At 39.9% G+C, this 19,552-nt stretch overlaps 1 protein-coding gene across 1 annotated transcript in view; it reads right to left on the reverse strand.

Annotated features, from left to right (window-relative positions):
- FCHO1 (FCH and mu domain containing endocytic adaptor 1) overlaps positions 1-19,208 on the reverse strand; it is a 183,673-nt gene extending 164,465 nt beyond the window's left edge. Inside the window, exons 1-3 of the mRNA XM_063455469.1 lie at positions 19,124-19,208; positions 11,467-11,503; positions 9,946-10,022 (exon numbers count right to left, since the gene is read on the reverse strand). Of these exons, the coding sequence (XP_063311539.1) occupies positions 9,946-9,972 (27 nt within the window). The 5' untranslated portion in view covers positions 9,973-10,022; positions 11,467-11,503; positions 19,124-19,208. The remainder of the gene's footprint in view (positions 1-9,945; positions 10,023-11,466; positions 11,504-19,123) is intronic.
- Positions 19,209-19,552: the final 344 nt, after the last annotated feature.

Consider the following 19,552-nt stretch of genomic DNA (forward strand, 5'->3'; position numbering starts at 1 on the left):
CACACTGGAACAGGACACGAACCAAAACAAGATGCAGATATCACAGCTGCAACAAACGGTATGCGAGCTAACGCAGCAACAGGCAAAAACGGAGCTGAGGCTCTCGGCGGCAGAGGACCACAGGAGAAGCCTAAATCTCAAAGTCAGGGGGATCCCTGAAGCTACAACGGAGGCAGAGCTACCTCACCTGGTACGCAGATTGCTCCAAGCGCTCCTACCGCCCAAACAAGCGAAAGCTGTGGAAATTGAGGGGATGTTTCGCTTACCCAAACCGACTAAAGCCCCGGCCGGGGCACCTCGAGACCTGATCGTCCGGTTCCAAAAGAGCAGAGACAAAACGGCAGTCCTCAATGCGGTACGCAACCACTCTCCATATTCCTTCGAGAGCATGGCGCTCTCCTTCTACGCTGACCTATCGGGGAACACACTTGCATGGCGCCGCTCTCTCCAACCCTTCACGGCTCTCCTACGAGCGAACAGCATCCCCTATAGATGGAGATCTCCCCGCACACTGCAGGTACAACATGGAGACGCCACTCACCCAGTCCACGACATACAGGGAGCAAAAGGGCTACTGCCAGCGCTGGGGCTCCCAGGGGACTCCATGGCTAACGGTGTGCCACCTACAACCACTCACAGCTGGAACCCAGCTAATGCCCCTCCATTTAAACCATGAGAGCTAAGGAGAGAACTCCAAACAACAAATACCACCTGAAACACCTCGGACAGCATGAAGAGACACGCCGTCCTTCCCAATTATTACAATACCGTTACCATAGCCGCAGAATACTCAGTCCTCAATTCAATGGATATATACCGCTGGGGACTTTTTCCTTTTTTTTTTCCGTTTTCTACCAAACTTATCACAGCCTCCAATTACCCTTTTGAACTGCAGCAGCCGACACCAGATGAACACTGGATCTAAAGTCTATTTGGCTTAGCCTCACAGAGCTGAACGAAAAGACGGGACTGACTCTAAGTTCTTGTGGACTTACAGTGTATTGACTAATTTTTCTTTTTCCTTCCGCTTAAGAAGACATGGAAGAAGCCCCGCAAAAGACAATCGGCCCTTGCACAACTCTGGAGGGGACATACCAAACCACTTTAGCACCAACCGCCTGGCACACGGGCCAAATATCATCCCCCAGGGTCTTTGCAGATCCCGTAGTTGAGAGCGGGCTGATCGCGGACTTACCTCCTGCTACACAAGTCACGCTAGAGCAACCAGGTCTGCCGGACCCCGGTGAATGCCATATTAACCAAAGACATGATTATGCTCAATATTCGTTTTGCCTTACTATTTGCTTTGCCTTAATATACGTTTTACCTTTTGTCCTCAAGCTACTAATAACAGCCCCCCCCCCCCACCCCCTCCCTCTCCCTCCATAAAGCGTAAGAGTGCTTACCCTGGTCATGGGACACTATCTGCCCCCTAGAGGGAATAGGCTAAGCAGGGGCCCACTGGTCATACCCTGACCCTCGGAGGAGATGACATGTAAATCTCAAACAAGAGGGACGCTATCCTGCCATTTCTACATTGTTAGTTTTTTCTTATTTAGTTCTCTCACCTTAACTCTCTTTAGGGTAGCAGGTACAAGCCTGTTTTATTCATGTTACACACTGTTTTATTTCTAGTGCATACGCTCTCTCACATAGCATCTACACACACGAGCTGATGGCTAAGATGTTACACCATAAGTAAAGATGTAAACCATGTTATATGAGCAGCACTTTTTTTCGTATGTCTAAATCTATCTGCCAAATTAATAACCAAAGCAATGTTTCACACTGATGCCAGTCAGCACACTGGGGTATCCCGCTCATGCATAGATTAGTCTCACCTAACTCACTGCCACTGAGCTGATCTTGAGAAGTAAAACAAAACTCTAGCCTAAGCACTACTCCCAAGACGCTCAGTAAGTCTATCACGCATGCTACCCAACACGTCTAACATACCAAGTTTACTAATCTCTTTAGCCTTTTAATACGAGAACCTTCTCGTAGACGTGTGCAAATAGCCTGTTTTAACTCTGCTTGTTCTTTTAAAAAAAAAAAAAAATGTGCTTTCCCTTTCATGCCATATACGTGATACTTTGTATTCTCAATGTACTTGCATATGCCGTTGTGGCTTTGTAAGAATTTTTGTTACCTCATGCACGAAAAAAATAAAGAATTAATAAAAAAAAAGAATTGTAATGTCTCCATATCTGAGAAAATCAGTAACATGAGAGACTGAATCAAAAGGAACACTATAGTGTTAGTAATACAAAGCTATATTCCTAACTGACACTATAGGAACACTGCAGCGCCATAAATACACATATGGAAATATAATGCTTTCTAAAGCTAGATAGGTATGACAGAAAGAAACAGAATAGGGAATCCAAGCATACATGTATGCAAATGAAGGTACTCACAAAAGAAAAAATACAAAAAATAAAGATTAAAGGAAAGAAGAAATAGGAAAGCACAAAACCATAATATAGCATGTAATGAACGATTTTCACAAAGATGTTAGTATACACAGAGGACACCTGCAGAAAAACTCATATCAGATGACAGAGCTGCACTCTAGCTGCTGACAATGCCAGCCTCTGTACCGCCCTATGGCACAGAAAGGGCCTGTGTGCCAGGCTGGGGCTGCAGGCCTCATTGCCATGGGAAACCAGTTGCCCCTGGTTACTCAAATCGCTGCCTGAATATCAACAAGGACAATATCGGCATACCCTTGTGTTACCCCATAATAATCGCTCCCCAATCTGGAGATTGTTAATCAACTAAAGGTAATAATGGTTTTGTGTTTTACATTAGCTTGGCATGGAGTATGTAGATTTGCATTCCTCATCTTGCAAATGTGTCATTCTTTATGCTACAAAATACCATATTATATTTTGGATACAAAAATAAATAATCGGCTTCTTACGACAACAGATTACATGCACCCCCACAAAATTGAGTAAACCAATTGACATTATACAAAACAATTTATTTCTAGAAAATCTGGACTAGGACTCCCACTAAACTGAGCCGACTGGAAGTACGGTCGCATTTTCAGGACTTGAGAAAACCATTCACTTAGAAAGTATAGTTACCATTAGAACATAGATACAGCCTTTTATATCATCGCATACCTCAAACATTTAAAATATACATAAATATTATCGATACACCTCATCGCTACATAGTTATATTTTTTATGTTTAAATTAAAGGGTTAAAATCATGTAAACACTTTTCACTAGGGCTCTGATCCTCCTCATTTGAAGTTATCACTTTAAACTCCAATCAGATTTTTCAACTGGATGGGCACAGCACAAGTAAGCTGTGGTCCATCAACAATTCTTATAATAAAGAAGCATTAAAACCCATGCTTCTATTTTGTGTTAGAGTTCACAGCAAGTGTGACAGGGACCTCAGCTGCAGCTTGACTAGCAGGAGATATTTGTAAAATTGACATTTTTCTTGAAATCTTCACTTCAAGCTAGTGAGGTAGCTCAGTTGGTAAATTCCTGTTCAAAAATGCAAGGTCACAGATTCAAATCCTGGCAGGTTCAACTCAGCCCTTCATCCTTCTGAGGTCGATAAAATTAGTAGCATCAATTGGGTAATAATAACAACATCTATTACTATTCAGCTGCTGATTTGGTTAATTTTGACAGCGTGCGCTGAAAAGCGCTTTGAATACCAACTGGCAGAAAGGTGCTATAGAAATACTAGTTATTATTATTATTAGAAGTGTTTTAAGGGACTGAAGTTTTCTGTAAACTGATAATAGGTCTCATGCAATATAAATTTCGGCTCTGATTTAATTACAGTTCTATTTCCTCCCTTTTCATATAAAATTTACTTTCCATTTCGTTTTTTCAAGTTAGCTTCTTTTAAAAATCCCCATGTAAACAGCTCCTCTCCCATTCAGCTGTCTAACCTAGTGTCTAGCATTACCTTAGCAGTTCCTCTTTACTGCCAACTCCTCTTTCACCAACATATTTGCTCCCCATATCTCGTCCCACACTAACTTCATCCATGTCAATTACCCTTTCTCCAGAACAGCTGCGCTCACATCTTACACTATTCCCTCTTTTTTACCCTGTTCCGAGTTACAATCTTAAGTCTATTTGGAAATCAGTATAATATTCAATAACTTTGCAGTGAGAGCCATGGCAACTTACTTTGCACCTGCTCATGCAAAATGATCTGCAACTTATGGAGAGAGAAAGAACAAAAAAAAAAAAAACTAAAAAAAAAAAAAAAAAAAAGATCTTTGGAGCCAATATTAGTTAACATAGAAAATACAGTTTTTCACATTTCCTATTAGAGCATGGCTAGCTTCCTCGGATTACGTAAATATCTTTACTAAATTACATTACCTCCTTTGATACCAAGTCATTTATATATATATATATATATATATATATATATATATATATATATATATACATATACACACACACACACACACACACATATATATATACACACATATACACACACACACACACACACACACAGAACATTTACTTGAAACGATTGCACAGCTAGCACATAAATGTATTAGAAACCAGCATTTACGTAGAGCGAGCATCTCACAGAAAGTTAAAATTACACTGGGTAGTCCCTAAGGCCTGGACTGGAAGAGAGGGCATGAGTACTGGTTTGGGAACCACTGTACTATAGTAGATTCAGCGCTGCGGAATCTGTTGGCGCTTTCTAAATACCAGTAATAAATAAATATAATATGAACATATCATATTGAAAGCATGATATAACCAACTTAAATTTACACTGGTTCTGTTGGAATATATCCATACCTGCTTTAAGAGGCAATTCAAAGTCCCAGAGTGTTCCCAATACTTTAATATGTTTCTTATTAATCTGTGGGATTTTTTTATGTGTATAGTTTATTGCTAGATGTTTAGGAGCTTTGTGGGTGGTAAACCAAGTGGAAATTGTATAGCTTTTGAACATAGGAGAATATTTACAAACCACCTAATTTACACTTTAAGTATAATTTTAGAATGGCAGTGACATATTATAACATGAAGTGCAAGAACAACCCTAGAAAAAACCCTTAGACTTTCCCTTTTACTGCAAATCTATAGATGCTACAGGTCTACAGAGACAAGGAATTAGCTAAGTTTGCTCCACTCGGTTTGCTGAGATCCAGATGATCTAAGCCAATCTAAAGCTGCACAGTAGGGGAAAATAAAGCAGTGTTTACCCTGCTCAGCCTGCAGGGACAAGCTATTTGCCCTGGCATCACTACATTAAGCTGTAGTGGTTCTGGTGCCCACAGTGTCCCTTGGATAATAGAGAAAAATAATACTACCTTGGCTTCGTGGCTTAACAACAATCAGTATTCCTTTAATTTTGACAACTGTATCTGGAGAAAGCCATATACTAACCACTATGTGTGCTATGGGTTAGCATTTGTTATTATAGAATAATAAATACACAGTGATAGGTTATACAGGGGAATATTATGTTGGAGAAATTGGGCAAGCATGGTAGGCTAGCACATTGGCAGCTATGCTCAGTTTAAAAAAAAAAAAAAAAAAGATAAAAATGACAAAGTAAAACCAGTGAATCTTTTTTATGGCATATGGACACCTCGAAATATTGAGTGGTTTTACTTTATAGATATGCAGAATAAAGAACGGCTCAGGCACACCGGGATAACAAATAGCAGCTTTATTGTGGCAAAAGCAGCAAAGTTTCGGCCCTACTGGGTCTTTATCAAGCATGTGTGTGTGTGTGTGTGTGAGTGTGTGTGAGTGCAGTGTGTGTATATGAATGAAGTGTGTGTATATGAATGAAGTGTGAGTGTGTGTGATGCAGTGTTTGTGTATGTGTTGGTGGGGGGTGGGCATTTTGATTATTGTTATTTTATTAATTATTATTTTAATTAGTTTTTGTTATTTTGTTATTTTTTTTTAAATTATTAGAGAGGGGGTCTCTCCTTCCCTGGTGGTCCAGTGGCATTGGCAGTTCAGTGGGGGGGGAAGAGGGGGACTGGCAGAGAGCGTTTACTTACCTCTCCTGCAGCTCCTGTCAGCTCCCTCCTCCTCCGCGCCGGTCCGGTCAGCTCCCAGTGTAAGTCTTGCGAGAGCCGCACTATGACCCCGCGGCTCTCGCGAGACTTACACTGGGAGCTGACAGAGGTGCTGACCGGACCGGCGCGGAGGAGAAGGGAGCTGACAGGAGCGGTAAGTAAACGCTCTGCAGCTTCACAGCCCCCAGTCTGTATTATGGCAATGTAAATTGCCATAATACAGACACTGACTCGAGTATAAGCAGAGTTGGGGGTTTTCAGCACATTTACTCGGCTTGTACTCGAGTATATACGTAGTATTTCCTTTAGTTTCACGTTTTGTCTATAAGTGAGCAAAGCACGTACCGTGCCTTTCAAGAGATCTTAATGAAGGATCACAAAAAATTAAAAAGAGGATGTTAAAACTACATTACCAGGAGAAAAAATAAATAACGGCACGCAAGTACACTAATGAATGGTCAGATGCAAGTTCAGTTGATGTGAAGGTAGGTTTCTTATATGTGCAACCTTTAAACAAAGTTTATTCCTAGCGATGCATACTTCTCAAAGCAAAACAGTGATTTTAGAGAAAATCCTGGCACCATCCTTATATTATGCATTCAATAGTTTTAAATGTTTTAATGCTAAGCAAGTGTCACCAGGGACCAGTCCATCTGTGTTGCTTGGGCTACTGAGGAAGCATTAGCCCCAGAAGCAATAGGTGAAGGTGATTGGCTGAGCGTGTCAGCTGGCCACTTTCAGCCTATCACAGAACCCATTGCTGGTATGAAATGGTATGGGTAAAAGCAATGGTATAACCTCTGCCTTATCCAGTAGGGCCTGGGCGGTCAGGGACCCTTATTTACTGTTAAGCTGCTTGAAAATTATTCAGAGGATCACTAAAGTCAACTAGGCCACGGTTCAGTGGTCCTGCCATTTTACCATTCAAGATAAAACTGCCATTTTGCAGACACAAAAATGTTTGCGCTATAGAGTTAAATACACCTCAGGTGGATGTTACAGTGACATACCCCATCACTGTAACATCCTAGTGGAACGACCTAGTAAAACTCTGAGACGTGGGTTTTCAACTTCCATAGGAAAGTATTGATTTAATGTTTTCCTATGCAGAAGCTTGGTTGCACACACATGCTGACCACGTGCATGAGGTTCCCAATGCTCTTCTATAAAGCGCAATAGATAGAGAGATGTGGGCAGTGCTGGAAAAAGGTAAGTGAAACACTATTCTTTTCATAGCACATACTGGGGGGGGGGGGTCTATAACTATATACAGGGACACTAAAGCTTTAGGAATGTAGGTTTTTGATAGAAAGACATTAGGCATATAGCACACACACTGTAGTGACTCAGAAGCTAGCTCTTCATTAAAGCAAATGTGAAAAATTAAGCAAGCACATGCCCTAAAACACACTCAGAAGATTAAAGGGAAAAAAAAAATGTAATGGTTCCACATGAGATGGGCCATGAGCCAAAGCAGCACAAGACAGTTGCTGCTAAAGGGGTTAACCTCTGGACAATTATAATGCACAGGAATGAATCTTGTTCAGATCGGTCAGCAGGACATGAGTGTAGGCCTAGAATTAGGTTGTGCGCATTGATATCATTAAGTCCCGGAGACATCTGGATTCACAGGAAGTAAGAAATCAAATTAAACAAAGTCTTTTAGGGCAGAGGTGACATGTCACAATAAGAGAAGAATGACACAGAGGAAAATATTCAAGAAGAATTTTTTAAAAAAATAAATAAATAAATAAAAAAAATAGTATAGCCAGAAGCAAGCAATGTTCAACACTTCAGATGTAGTGGAGTGCAGCTCTCCTCATGCTCTTACAGCTTCAATAGGTTGCCTACCCCTGGAATAGACTAATACAATGGATTACAAATACCGTACTTATATAAATTTAGTAGCTAGGCAGGCACAGCTAGAAGTCACTCTGCATATTTGGGAACAAAATGTTTGTCCATAAAATTCTAAGCTATAGAATGCTCTTTACAGTTAGGTGCCAGTAGTGAAAGTACTAAAAGGCAGGTTCCTGCATGGTTAGTAAACATCAGAGTAATATACATGCAACCTGAAAGGTCACTGAATGCTAGATTAAAGTTATTGCCCACAATTACGATTTCTTGACCTTTTGCAATTCAATGTAACACTCAAAGATGTGCATGGATAAAGGTGAAAAATACATCCGTGGGTAGTTACAATAAAACACCCTCATATTCGCAATGTATTATGGAGATAAATGAAAAAAAACATTAAATAATAAATTGTGTGGTAGATTTCAATGATGTTTAACTTATCTGCAAATACTAAGGAATTCCCATGTATAAGACGATTGGTTGTCTAGGGTTTCTGCAATGCATGTAGAGGTCTTATCTGTCCCATCAGTTCTAGACTGCCTTTCTGGGGGAAACCATGTGATACGTACCATAAACGATATCGGTTCCAACTATTACTGCACAAGAGAGATGTCACTTGAGCACGGGCAAGGTTGACACCAGGGTCAGAACTAAAAACACAGCTAGCTTAATGGCCTAACTTGAAGGGACTGCACAAAGCAATTACAGATTCACAAACCAACTTCTAAGTGTAAATATTGAAATAGATTTGCCGATGCATGAGTAATTATATGAAAATATAACAGATTTGTGTGTGTGTATATATAGATAGACAGACCACATACATAGTTTAACTCAACTATATGTAAAAAAGCATGCACTAGTACAGCATAATACTTATGAGCATGTTCAGCAATTCTAGTACAAGTGAAAGTAAATCACAGAATGAGCTGAGATAACCCACATATTTAGTTAGAATAGGGGATATATCCGATCCCTGATAAGATTTGGTATTCATTTGAAGGTGCGGGCTATGATTTTGTATTCATTTGGAACTTTTATTTATTTATTTAGTGCAATACAAATATGACTTATTTAGTCCAAAACTAATTCAGTCTAGAGTTTTACCGTAAATTTTAAAGTAAAACAAAAACACATTTCTAAAAACTTTACAAGCAATAGCCATTAAAGTTAGATTTAAATTTATTCAAAAAAATAAATAAAAAAAAGAAGTATTATTTAGTAGTAGTACACTAAACTTTACATAGATAGAATGGCATTTACAGGTATCGGTTACCCTAAAAATGTATTACATAATAATTAAGATAATCTTGGGCAGTTTAATTCTTCAATTGCTTTCAACACCCTCAGATTTTGAACAATACATTTACAGACAACACACACACACACACTCCTATACATCTACTGTACTTTAATACAAAAACATTAGAGCACTTCATCCCTTCTTCCCACCATAGTCTAAAAGTAGAATATGTAGTATGAAACAGATTTCTGCCTCCCCCAATCTGTAGCTTGTCCCTCCAGAGTTTCAACACTTGACAGAGATAACTGAACGTCTGCAGAAGGTATATAAATAACTAACGCAGGGCTCTGAGTAAGTGTGTGGGAGACTATATACACATGCATATACATATTTATATATGTAAATATTAAACTTTATTTTAAGGTATGCACACTAGGAGCACTTATCAACTGCAGAAATGTATTGTACACAATAAATGAAGCAGGATTGAAGGTTACATTGATTTTCTTATTTTTGGAAGAATATCCTATTAAAAACCACATACATTTGTTGTTTTTCTAGCCAGAAAACATGGATTATTGCTTGATGTATTTCAGAGAACAACATGGAAAAAATAACCATGTGGGGTATTCTACTTGGTGAGAAAAAAAAAAGTGTGTGGCTAGATTTCAGTATTTTGAAACTACTGTACAGAAGATGGAATGAGGAAGAATGAAAAAAAAAAAATGCATAAAGAAATTGAGAAAATTTAGACAAAACTGTGCTGAGATGAACAGACGTGACATAACAAGTCTTACCCAAAAATGCTCCCCAAAATAAGACATCTTGAATTGGATCAATGAAGGCAGTATTGTAGCAATCACCAGTCACAGACCTAGGGGAAAGAGCATGAGTGAGTTATCAGGAGAACTGTATGGGTCATTCATGTGTGATGGAGAAGAGGCTGGAGAATGGAAGGGGGAGGAAACAGGAGGAGAGAGATTAGGATGTGCATTAAGAATGAAAGAAAGGGTAAGAAACAAGAGAGGAAAGAGCAAATGGAATACATTGATATATTGTATTCTTTGTTAAAGATTAAAGTTTTCCAAAAACAACTTGTAGGTAGGTGTAAGAGAATGGCTAAATTTTGGCCTAAAGACATGCAGAAACATTTACATGCCGAAATCCAGTACATCACGACAGGATGTGGTTGAGATAAAAGACAGCAGAAGATACATCTCACAGTCTAATACCACAAGTTATAATTACTAAACAGGGAAGTGAAACAGACACAGCAATAATTTCAACCACCACTTAGGTGGAGCACCAAATATACATGTTTATCTACACCGTGCATATTGCCATGTTTAAAAAAAAAAAGTTGTAATTAACCTCTTAGAGACCAACGGCAATGCTTGTCATCAACACAATCTGGTCCCTGCAGACCCTATGCCAGCACAGAATGCTTAACTTATTTACCACCAGAAGCTCTAGAATCCTGCCAACATTATATAAAACCTTATTATGGCAGATGGTTATTGGCCACTAGTGATGTTGCGAACTGTGCGCCGGCAAACAATAGCGTGTTTCCGTTGGGCGAACATATGCGATTTCCGGTCCGCCCCCTATTCGTCATCATTGAGTAAACTTTGACCCGGAACCTCACAGTCAGCAGACACATTCTGGGAGGGAGGGTCTGCTGCTGATTGGCTGGAATGTGTCTGCTGACTGAGGTTCCTGGCCAAAGTTTACTCAATGATGACGAATAGGCGGCGGACCGGAAATCACATATGTTCGCCCAACGCGAACACGCTAGTGTTCGCCGGCGAACAGTTCGGGACATCACTATTGGCCACAAACTAAGTTATATTATGACACATTCTATATTTAAGGGAACTTAAAAAATAAAAAAAATAAAAATTACTTTTTACGGCTTTTGCTAAAGGGGGAAGTTCTATTTCATATTTCAAAAACAAAAGAAAGTGCATCTTACAAACAGTAATATACACAAACACAAGTAGCGGAAAATAAAAGTACAAAGTACATTTAATTACCCAGTACTAAATATTAATAAAATAAATACATTGCAGGCAAATGTCCTTGATGCTAAATAGAGTGTTAAGCGTGTGAGCTATATATTTTATTTATATCCTGGAAGAAAAGGAGAGGCTAAAAAGAGAAAAGAAAGCAGAAGAGAGGAGAGATAGGTAGAATATCTGGTGTGAAGTTAAACTAGGAATTGTGATAACATGTAAAATCCCTTGGTGAGAGGAGGGGGCACACCTGATACCCCACAACACAGGAAGAAAAAAAAAAAAAAAAAAAAAGGTTTTACTCACTTTTTCCGGTTCTCCGTGCAGCCAACTTATGTGCATCCTGCAAGAGTATACAGATGAGAATTTAAAAGCAAGAAGACACCAGCGGTTTTATATTTCACTCCCTGGGAACCGACACAGAAGATCCTCTCTAGTTACCTCCTTCCTGTCTAACCTGTACACCTATACCTCAACGTGACCATACTGCTACCTTTCTTTATCTCTAGAATGACCCTTCCAGCACATCTCTCTGCTAGTCCTGTATAACACCCACACTGCACTGCAATAGCTCTAAAATGAAGATGATCGTTCACTTTACAAAGCATGTCCTAAATCACAGTCACTACAACTGCATCATGTCCTGTGTAGACTGCGCTCTTTTTTTTTTTTTTTAATTCCAATACTGAACTGTAGTCATGATTGTTACATCAAAACTGAAATCAATGCATTTATTCCATATTCTTTCCAGCCTGCTGCTATTCACCAATATACCCATATCAATCTGCAGCAGAGGTAGGTGGCACCAGTTATCCTCGATGCATTTTATTCCGCTTTATTGTGAACTAAAAGCAGCAGGTAACAAAAAAAAACTGCAGTGATAAATGACCATGGAAACAAGAATAAATAAGAGCTGTAGGCAGGGCTTCAAGACAGAAAAATAGGGAAGCAGGAGTGGTACTTTCCTAAATGTTCATCAAAAACGAGTCACAATTTTCTGCAAGTGAATAGACTGTATTCTTATGTGTTACAGAAGGCAGGCCATGACATTGTTGCGTCGTAGTTACATCTGCTGCTGTTTCTTAAAACAGCCAGCCTTACTCATCCCATACAATATTTACTGTCTTAGGACAGTTAGTCAATGCCGTCCTCACATGCCCTAGGAATGCATGTTTACTGGAAAGCCCCTCTTACCACTGGTCAGCCAATTACTTGTTCAGAGCCGACTCTGCTCATAAAAAAAAAAAAAATCTACACTGATACTTGAGAAATTACATTGAGAACCACAGTATTGTATCATACCAGTCACTGTAATTTTGTGAAAGATACATGCACGTCCACACACACAGGGCTAGTGTTAGGAAGGTAAATCAAATGCACTAACCTCAGAAAGCTTCTATGCATGGAAATAAAATGTGAAGCAATGGGATTACACACCACCTCATCTTCGTTGTGCTTCAGCTAGTGTGGGGGAGGTTGGCATGAACACTGCCTACACTCACTGCTGTACAAGTCAGTCACATGGCTGACTACATAACGTTAACTTATATGCCAATTACATTTTAGCTCTAGTGAAGCGGATCACATATCCTAGAAATCAACATGATGATTTATGTACTATTCATTATATGCACTAGCAAATAAAAGTGCCATGCACTCTGTTCCATTTATTGCCATATGTTCTGTCTTTATACAGGTGTAAGCAGATACAAGCCACACCTGTATGGTGGGTACCTTAGTAGTCAAAAGATTAATCACTCGTGTTGCTTTTGCACTTTGTCAAGCACAGCTGACAACAAATTACTGGTACAATTCTATCCAGAAAAGTTGGGTCACAAGGTGGTAAATGATTGAGTAGAAATAGAACAGCACTGCCTCATGCATCACTTTGTACAGGTTTAATAGCGGCCTATAAGATTGGTTTGTAAAGGACAACCGATGGTGGTCTTTTTGTTAAAGACAAATGACTACAAGGGTGAGAAACCATGCATTTCTCAGGTGTTACAAAATAATTAAAGGGACACTATAGTCACCTGAACAACTACAGCTTAATGTAGTTGTTCAGGTGAGATCTATAGCTCCCTGCAGGCAATCTAATGTAACACTGTATTTTCAATGAAAATACAGTGTTTACATTGATTGATAGGAATACCTCCAGTGGCCGTCACTCAGACGGCCACAGAGGGACTTTCTATCATGTATGGCCCTAAAAAGGCCATGTACACGTCATGCAGGAGAGAGAAGGCACTGTGTGCGCGCCTTCTCTCTCCTGCCTGACAGCAGAGGAGAGAGGGCAGGCAAAGACCGCGAGCTTAGCTGTCAGTCAGCTCAGCTTGTGGCCGCGCACACCATGCGCGGTAGTGCGCTCAGGTATGAATGCCGCCCTATGAGACCAGTGAGGGAGATCTTTAATCTCCTCACCGGCCCGAAAAAGGCAGACAGCAGGGCCGGCTCTCCACGGGCAGGTCCAAATGATTTTGCGGGCCAGACGTTCCACACCCCTGCAGTAGAGGCTCTTCAGCAGAAAAGTAGAGTAAAACTCTGCTATTTCTATCAGATAATTTCAGAGACATCTAATCGGTGCAGTGTGGCATTTTGCAGAGTACTAGCCTCCCAATGCTTGCCTATGGAAAAGCTTTGGATCAGCTGATATCATCGATCTATGTGATCCCTTCCAAAAAGCCTTGATAAGGACCTCATAGTAGGTGGAAATGTTGCTGTTCTGACATTTTCTTGATCTAATAAACCTGCTTATGGTTTGAACACTGAGTACCTGGAGACTCTTTCCTGTCTCCCTTCCAAAAAGACAGTAGGACACCAGGTAAGGAGTAAAGGTAAAAAAAAAAAGAAAAAGAAAATAAATAATAATAAAAAAAAACCTTGCAGCTGGTTTTCAGACACCTAAACTGTCACCTGACTTGGTCACTATAAAGTTAGAATACACATTTGCAATCCTAACACTATAGTGTGTCTTTAAATCTTTGTGTACAACTTACTCCAATCTTATCAAGTACATCCCTTTTTTCGTAAACAGTTAATTGTTTAATTAACCCCTTCAGGACCGCTGACGGTTCAGGACCGTCAGCGGTAAAACGTGCGTTTGGACCGCTGACGGTCCTGAACCGTCATAACGGTTTTGGGCTACTTACCTGATCGCCGTCGGTCCCACGGCGGCGATCAGCTCTCCTCCCGGTCCAGGGGGACTGCCTGTCTGCCCGGGCAGTCCCCCCTCGGCAGATCAGGACCCCACGGCCATGTGATCACTCGATCACATGACCGCAATAGGGGTCTTTGTATCTGCCTGCAGGGGGACTGTCTGTGCTGACAGGCAGTCTCCCTGCAAGTGTAAAATAAAAAAATAAAGTGAAAAAAAAAACAATCAGTGTAAAAAAAATAATAATATGTGTATATATATATGATATATATACATGTATTATATCTATATATATAATATATGTATATGTATCATATATATAATGTCACACTAAGTGTATTTTTATATTTATATATACGTATATTAATATAAAAATACACTTATATTTAAATTACACACGAATATATACAATATATATAATAACTATATATATGGTATATATATATTATTATAAAATACAAATAATATGTTAATAAAAATAAATAACAAAAAATAAAAATAATTTTTAATAATTAAAAAAAAATTATATATATATATTCAATTTTATTCTAACAGTATTTTGATATTGATATATATATATTTATATCAAAATACACTTAGAATGTAATGATATATATATCTATGTATAAATAAATAAATAAAAATAATACAAAATATACATATGTCCACATACAAAATTACATTAATAATTTCATAAATATACACGTAGACGTCAAATATATAAATATGTATATATATTAAAATTCTACGTGCATATTTATGTAATATTTTTACCTAATTAAGTAATTTTAATGATTGCAATTTGAGGGACCTGCCTGCCAACCCAGGCCAAAAGTCCAGATAATTTAATTTGCTAGCACTGTGCTTAACCCTGTAACTTTCTATGACACCCTAAATCCTGTACATGGGGGTACTGTTTTACTCGGGAGACTTCGCTGAACACAAATATTAGTGTTTCAAAACAGTAAAACATATCACAGCGATGATATTGTCAGTGAAAGTGAAGTTTTTTGCATTTTTCACACACAAACAGCTCTTTCACTGAGGATATTATTGCTGTGATATATTTTACTGTTCTGATACACTAATATTTGTGTTCAGCGAAGTCTCCTGAGTATAACAGTACCCCACATGTAGAGGTTTTATAGTGTTTGTGAAAGTTACAGGGTCAAATATAAGGCTTGATTTTACTTCTTTTTTTTTTTATTGAAATTTGTCAGATTGGTTAGGTTGCCTTTGACAGCGTATGGTAGCCAAGGAATGAGAATTAGCCCCATGATGGCATACCATTTACAAAAGAAGACAACCCAAGGTATTGCAAATGGGGTATGTTCAGCCTTTTTTAGTAGCCACTTAGTCACAAACACCGGCCAAAGTTAGCGGTTTTTGCATTTTTAACACACAAACAAATATAAATGCTAACTTTGGCCAGTGTTTGTGACTAGGTGGCTACTAAAAAAGACTGGACATACCGCATTTTAAATACCCTGGGTTGTCTACTTTAAAAAATATGTACATGTTAGGTGTGTTTCGGGGATTTATGACAGATAACGGTGTAACAATGTCACTATTGATACATTTAAAATATATATATATTGAAACAGCAATTTCCTACTTGTATTTATAGGCCTATAACTTGCAAAAAAAAGCAATAAAGCATGTAAACACTGGGTGTTTTTAAACTCGGGACAAAATTTTGAATCTATTTAGCAGTTTTTTTCATTAGCTTTTGTAGATAAGTAAAAGATTTTTCAAGTAAAAGTCCAAAAACATGTTTTTTTTTTTATTTTTCACCATATTTCATTATTTTTTTTAAATACAATATATGACATAATATAAATACTGGTATGTAAAGAAAGCCCTTCTTGTCGTGAAAAAAACAATATATAACTTGTATGGGAACCGTAAATGAGAGAGCGGAAAATTACAGCTAAACACAAACACCACAAAAGTGTTAAAACTGCTCTGGTCCTTAACGTACAAACATCGCAAAAACAGGCCGGTCCTGAAGGGGTTAAAATGAAGAAATAAAACAAAGAAGCAACATTCAGGAAGTAAACAAACAATCCATAAGCAATTCAATGTTTTGGAATTAAGTTCTGTATTCTATTTATTTTGGAAGAAGAGATGGCACATTATTCATACTAAAGAACAGGTCACGTGAATAAAAAAAGTCTCAGGCTAACTCCTTGTTAAAGGGACAAGGGGTCCTGTTCCCTTAACCCTATAATGTAAATCGTTTACATTGCAGGGTTTAGACTGCCTCTAGTGGCTGTCTACCATAGAGCCACTAAAGGCGCTTCCTGCAGTTTCACATTGTTTGACTCTGTAAAATGACACTGGACATCCTCACACTTTGCATTAGGACAGGGGTAGGCAACCTTTTAGCAGCACTGTGCCGATATAGGATTGTGATGTCCCTTAGCGTGCCGACCCTATTTTTTTTTTTTTAAATTGAGGTGTGTATGCTACCGTATTCTGCTTGTGTTATTTTTACTGTAATTGCTTTGTATCGTTGTATTTGTGCGTATATGAGCTATTATATTGTATTTGTTCAGGAGTACTTTATGGTATCGTGTATGATACCTATGAATTTGGGCTGTGTATGAGGGCTGCTTGTGGAATTGTGTGTGGATGGATATGTCACATTGTGTGTTTGGTAGTGTGTGTATGTGAGGGGCTGTTTGGGGTATTGTGTGTGTGTGGATGGATATGTCACATTGTGTGTATGTGAGGGGCTGTTTGGGGTATTGTGTGTGTGTGGATGGATATGTCACATTGTGTGTATGTGAGGGGCTGTTTGGGGTATTGTGTGTGTGTGTGGATGGATGGATGGATATGTCACATTGTGTGTTTGGTAGTGGGTGGGAGCTGTTTGAGGTATTGCATGTGAGAGGCTGCATGTGGGGTTGTGTGCATGTATGTGGATAGTTAGTGGTGATGCGTTTGTGGGGATTGTGTGTATGTTTGTGTATGGGCTGTTCGTATTATTTGTATGAGGGGAGGGTTATTGTGCATTTCTGTCTAAATCTAGCAGTGTGGGTGGCTTCCTTGGGTTCCAGTGGGGACCAGGCCGGCCAGGTATAGCTCAAGAATAGGAGCTGCAACAGCAGCTGCGTGCTGCTCTATTACAGTGTGGATTCCCATTCACAAGTGCTGGGAGGAAGTGATCTGAGATCACTTCCTCTATGTGCTGCAATGCATAAATTCAGGATTGTCCTTTACCACCTCTTCGTATTAGCAGATATCTGAAGTGCAACTGGGACTCCTGATAGCCAGAGCCTGTCTGGCTCTAGCAGCCCTGAGTGCCGTGCATGGCACTAGTGCCGTAGGTTGCCTACCCCTGCATTAGGACATACATCATCTTAAAAATAAAACAATTATAGGAAAGCACTGAGTCAATGCTTTTCTAAGGGGAAGGCCTAATGCCACACAAGCGCATTAGGTTTCCTCTATCAGCAGAGCGCAATCTAATTCTGAGGGACATTGGCGCTGGAATCAGGTAAGTGAAAAAATGTTTTGTATTCTTTACATAGCAGGGAAGTGGGGTGACGGGGTTCCTATAGAGTTCGAAGCACAGCTTTATATTCCCAACACTATACAGTGTTCCTCTAAAGGGACAGTATAGGTAACACTATGCATGAGGACTTCCAGCGTCACAGGAATCCCCATAGGAAAGCATTGAATGCGCATGCGCTTTAGGTCTCCCCCGCCGGCTGATGCCGGCAGGGGAGGAGTGAAGGCATACCCGAGCCAGCTCCGAGGGACATCGGGGCAGCACCCATGTAAGTGACAGAATGGGTCTTGCCCCTTCTACACCACAGGGAGAGGGGAAGAGGGGGGGGAGGGGGAGAGGGGAAGCTTGATGGAGATGGAAGCTATAGTGCCAGAAAAAAAAAAAAAGTTTGTTTTCCTGGCACTATTGCTTCACTTTAAAGACCACTAAAGTCACCCAGACTTCTTCATCTCAATGAAGTGGTCTGAGTGCAGTTGTCCTGTCATTTTATCGCCTCCATGTAAAAACACTGACGTTTTGGAAAACATCAATGTTTACATTGAAGAGTTAAATACATCCCCAGTGGTGGTTTTCTTGACAGTCACTAGACCCACTTCCACCTCCATAACAACATTAGACTGTGTTATTCAATCAGATGGTGTCAAATCTGCGGTGCATGGGCACTAAACTCTCAATACTTCCTTATTGTGAAGCACTTAATTGGCTGAAATCCGCAATTTTGTTCTTAGCTGAGGCAGACGGGGCAACCGAGACAAGAGCAGCACGGCGAGGGAGTAAACCCTCACAGCGGGCACCTACAGGTAGACTAACACTATCGCGTTAGGAATACATGTTTGTATCCCTAATTAAGTGTTCCTTTAATTAACAGACCAAATAACCTACCCCACGATTAAATAAACTGATCTCTCTCCACTGACGCCCCGGAGTGAGGAAATTATCATTATGCAGGCTGGCAAATCAAAATGGGAGTTATAGGTTCTACCAGCCTCAATATACACAAACATAACACATTATTAAATATAACATTATTTATAAACAGGCTTTATTATACCTTGCTTCACAAGTACCAGTACCCTACCCATTGCCTATCATATGTACCAATACCCTGCCATAAGATGTTCACAACACCGACCTCCTGTATCCCTTACCTGTATACACACCATCTCCATATGTTTCAGTTCATTCACCGCCTGCCCCCCACAATGTCCCCCTATCCTCCATCTTACTGCTCCCGTTACCTTGCCCTCCCTGCCCTACTGATGCTGACACCTTACGTTCGTTCTCTCCCTCACCTGACACCAAGTACAGGCCTCCCTGTGATCGATCCCCAGCGCAGGTGCCGCATCCCCCCGCCCCCTCCTCTCTCCGGGAGGGAACCACCGAGCCGCTACCAGCTCGGCCCGCCCCTCTGGCTTCTTCATTGGATGACTGTCTACATTTGGCTACGCCCTCACAGCGCTCCCGGCCCAATCATTAGACTCGTGGACGTCCGCCATAGCACGGGTCCACGGTGATTGGTTATCCGGTCTTTCAATCTCAGTTAGGGCTAGGAAGAAGGCACTGATAATTTACTTAGACGAGGATGGCTGTCTAGTAAAGTGTACCGTCTGCTGATTGGCTGGAGGAGGGGGGGGGAGAGATGCTGCTAAATAGTGTAAACCACATACATGTTCCAATTAGTATGCAGATAATTGTTCACCTTTCATTATGGAAACTTATCT

This window comes from Pelobates fuscus, chromosome 5, assembly GCF_036172605.1.
Source record: "Pelobates fuscus isolate aPelFus1 chromosome 5, aPelFus1.pri, whole genome shotgun sequence".
Lineage (NCBI taxonomy): Eukaryota > Metazoa > Chordata > Amphibia > Anura > Pelobatidae > Pelobates > Pelobates fuscus.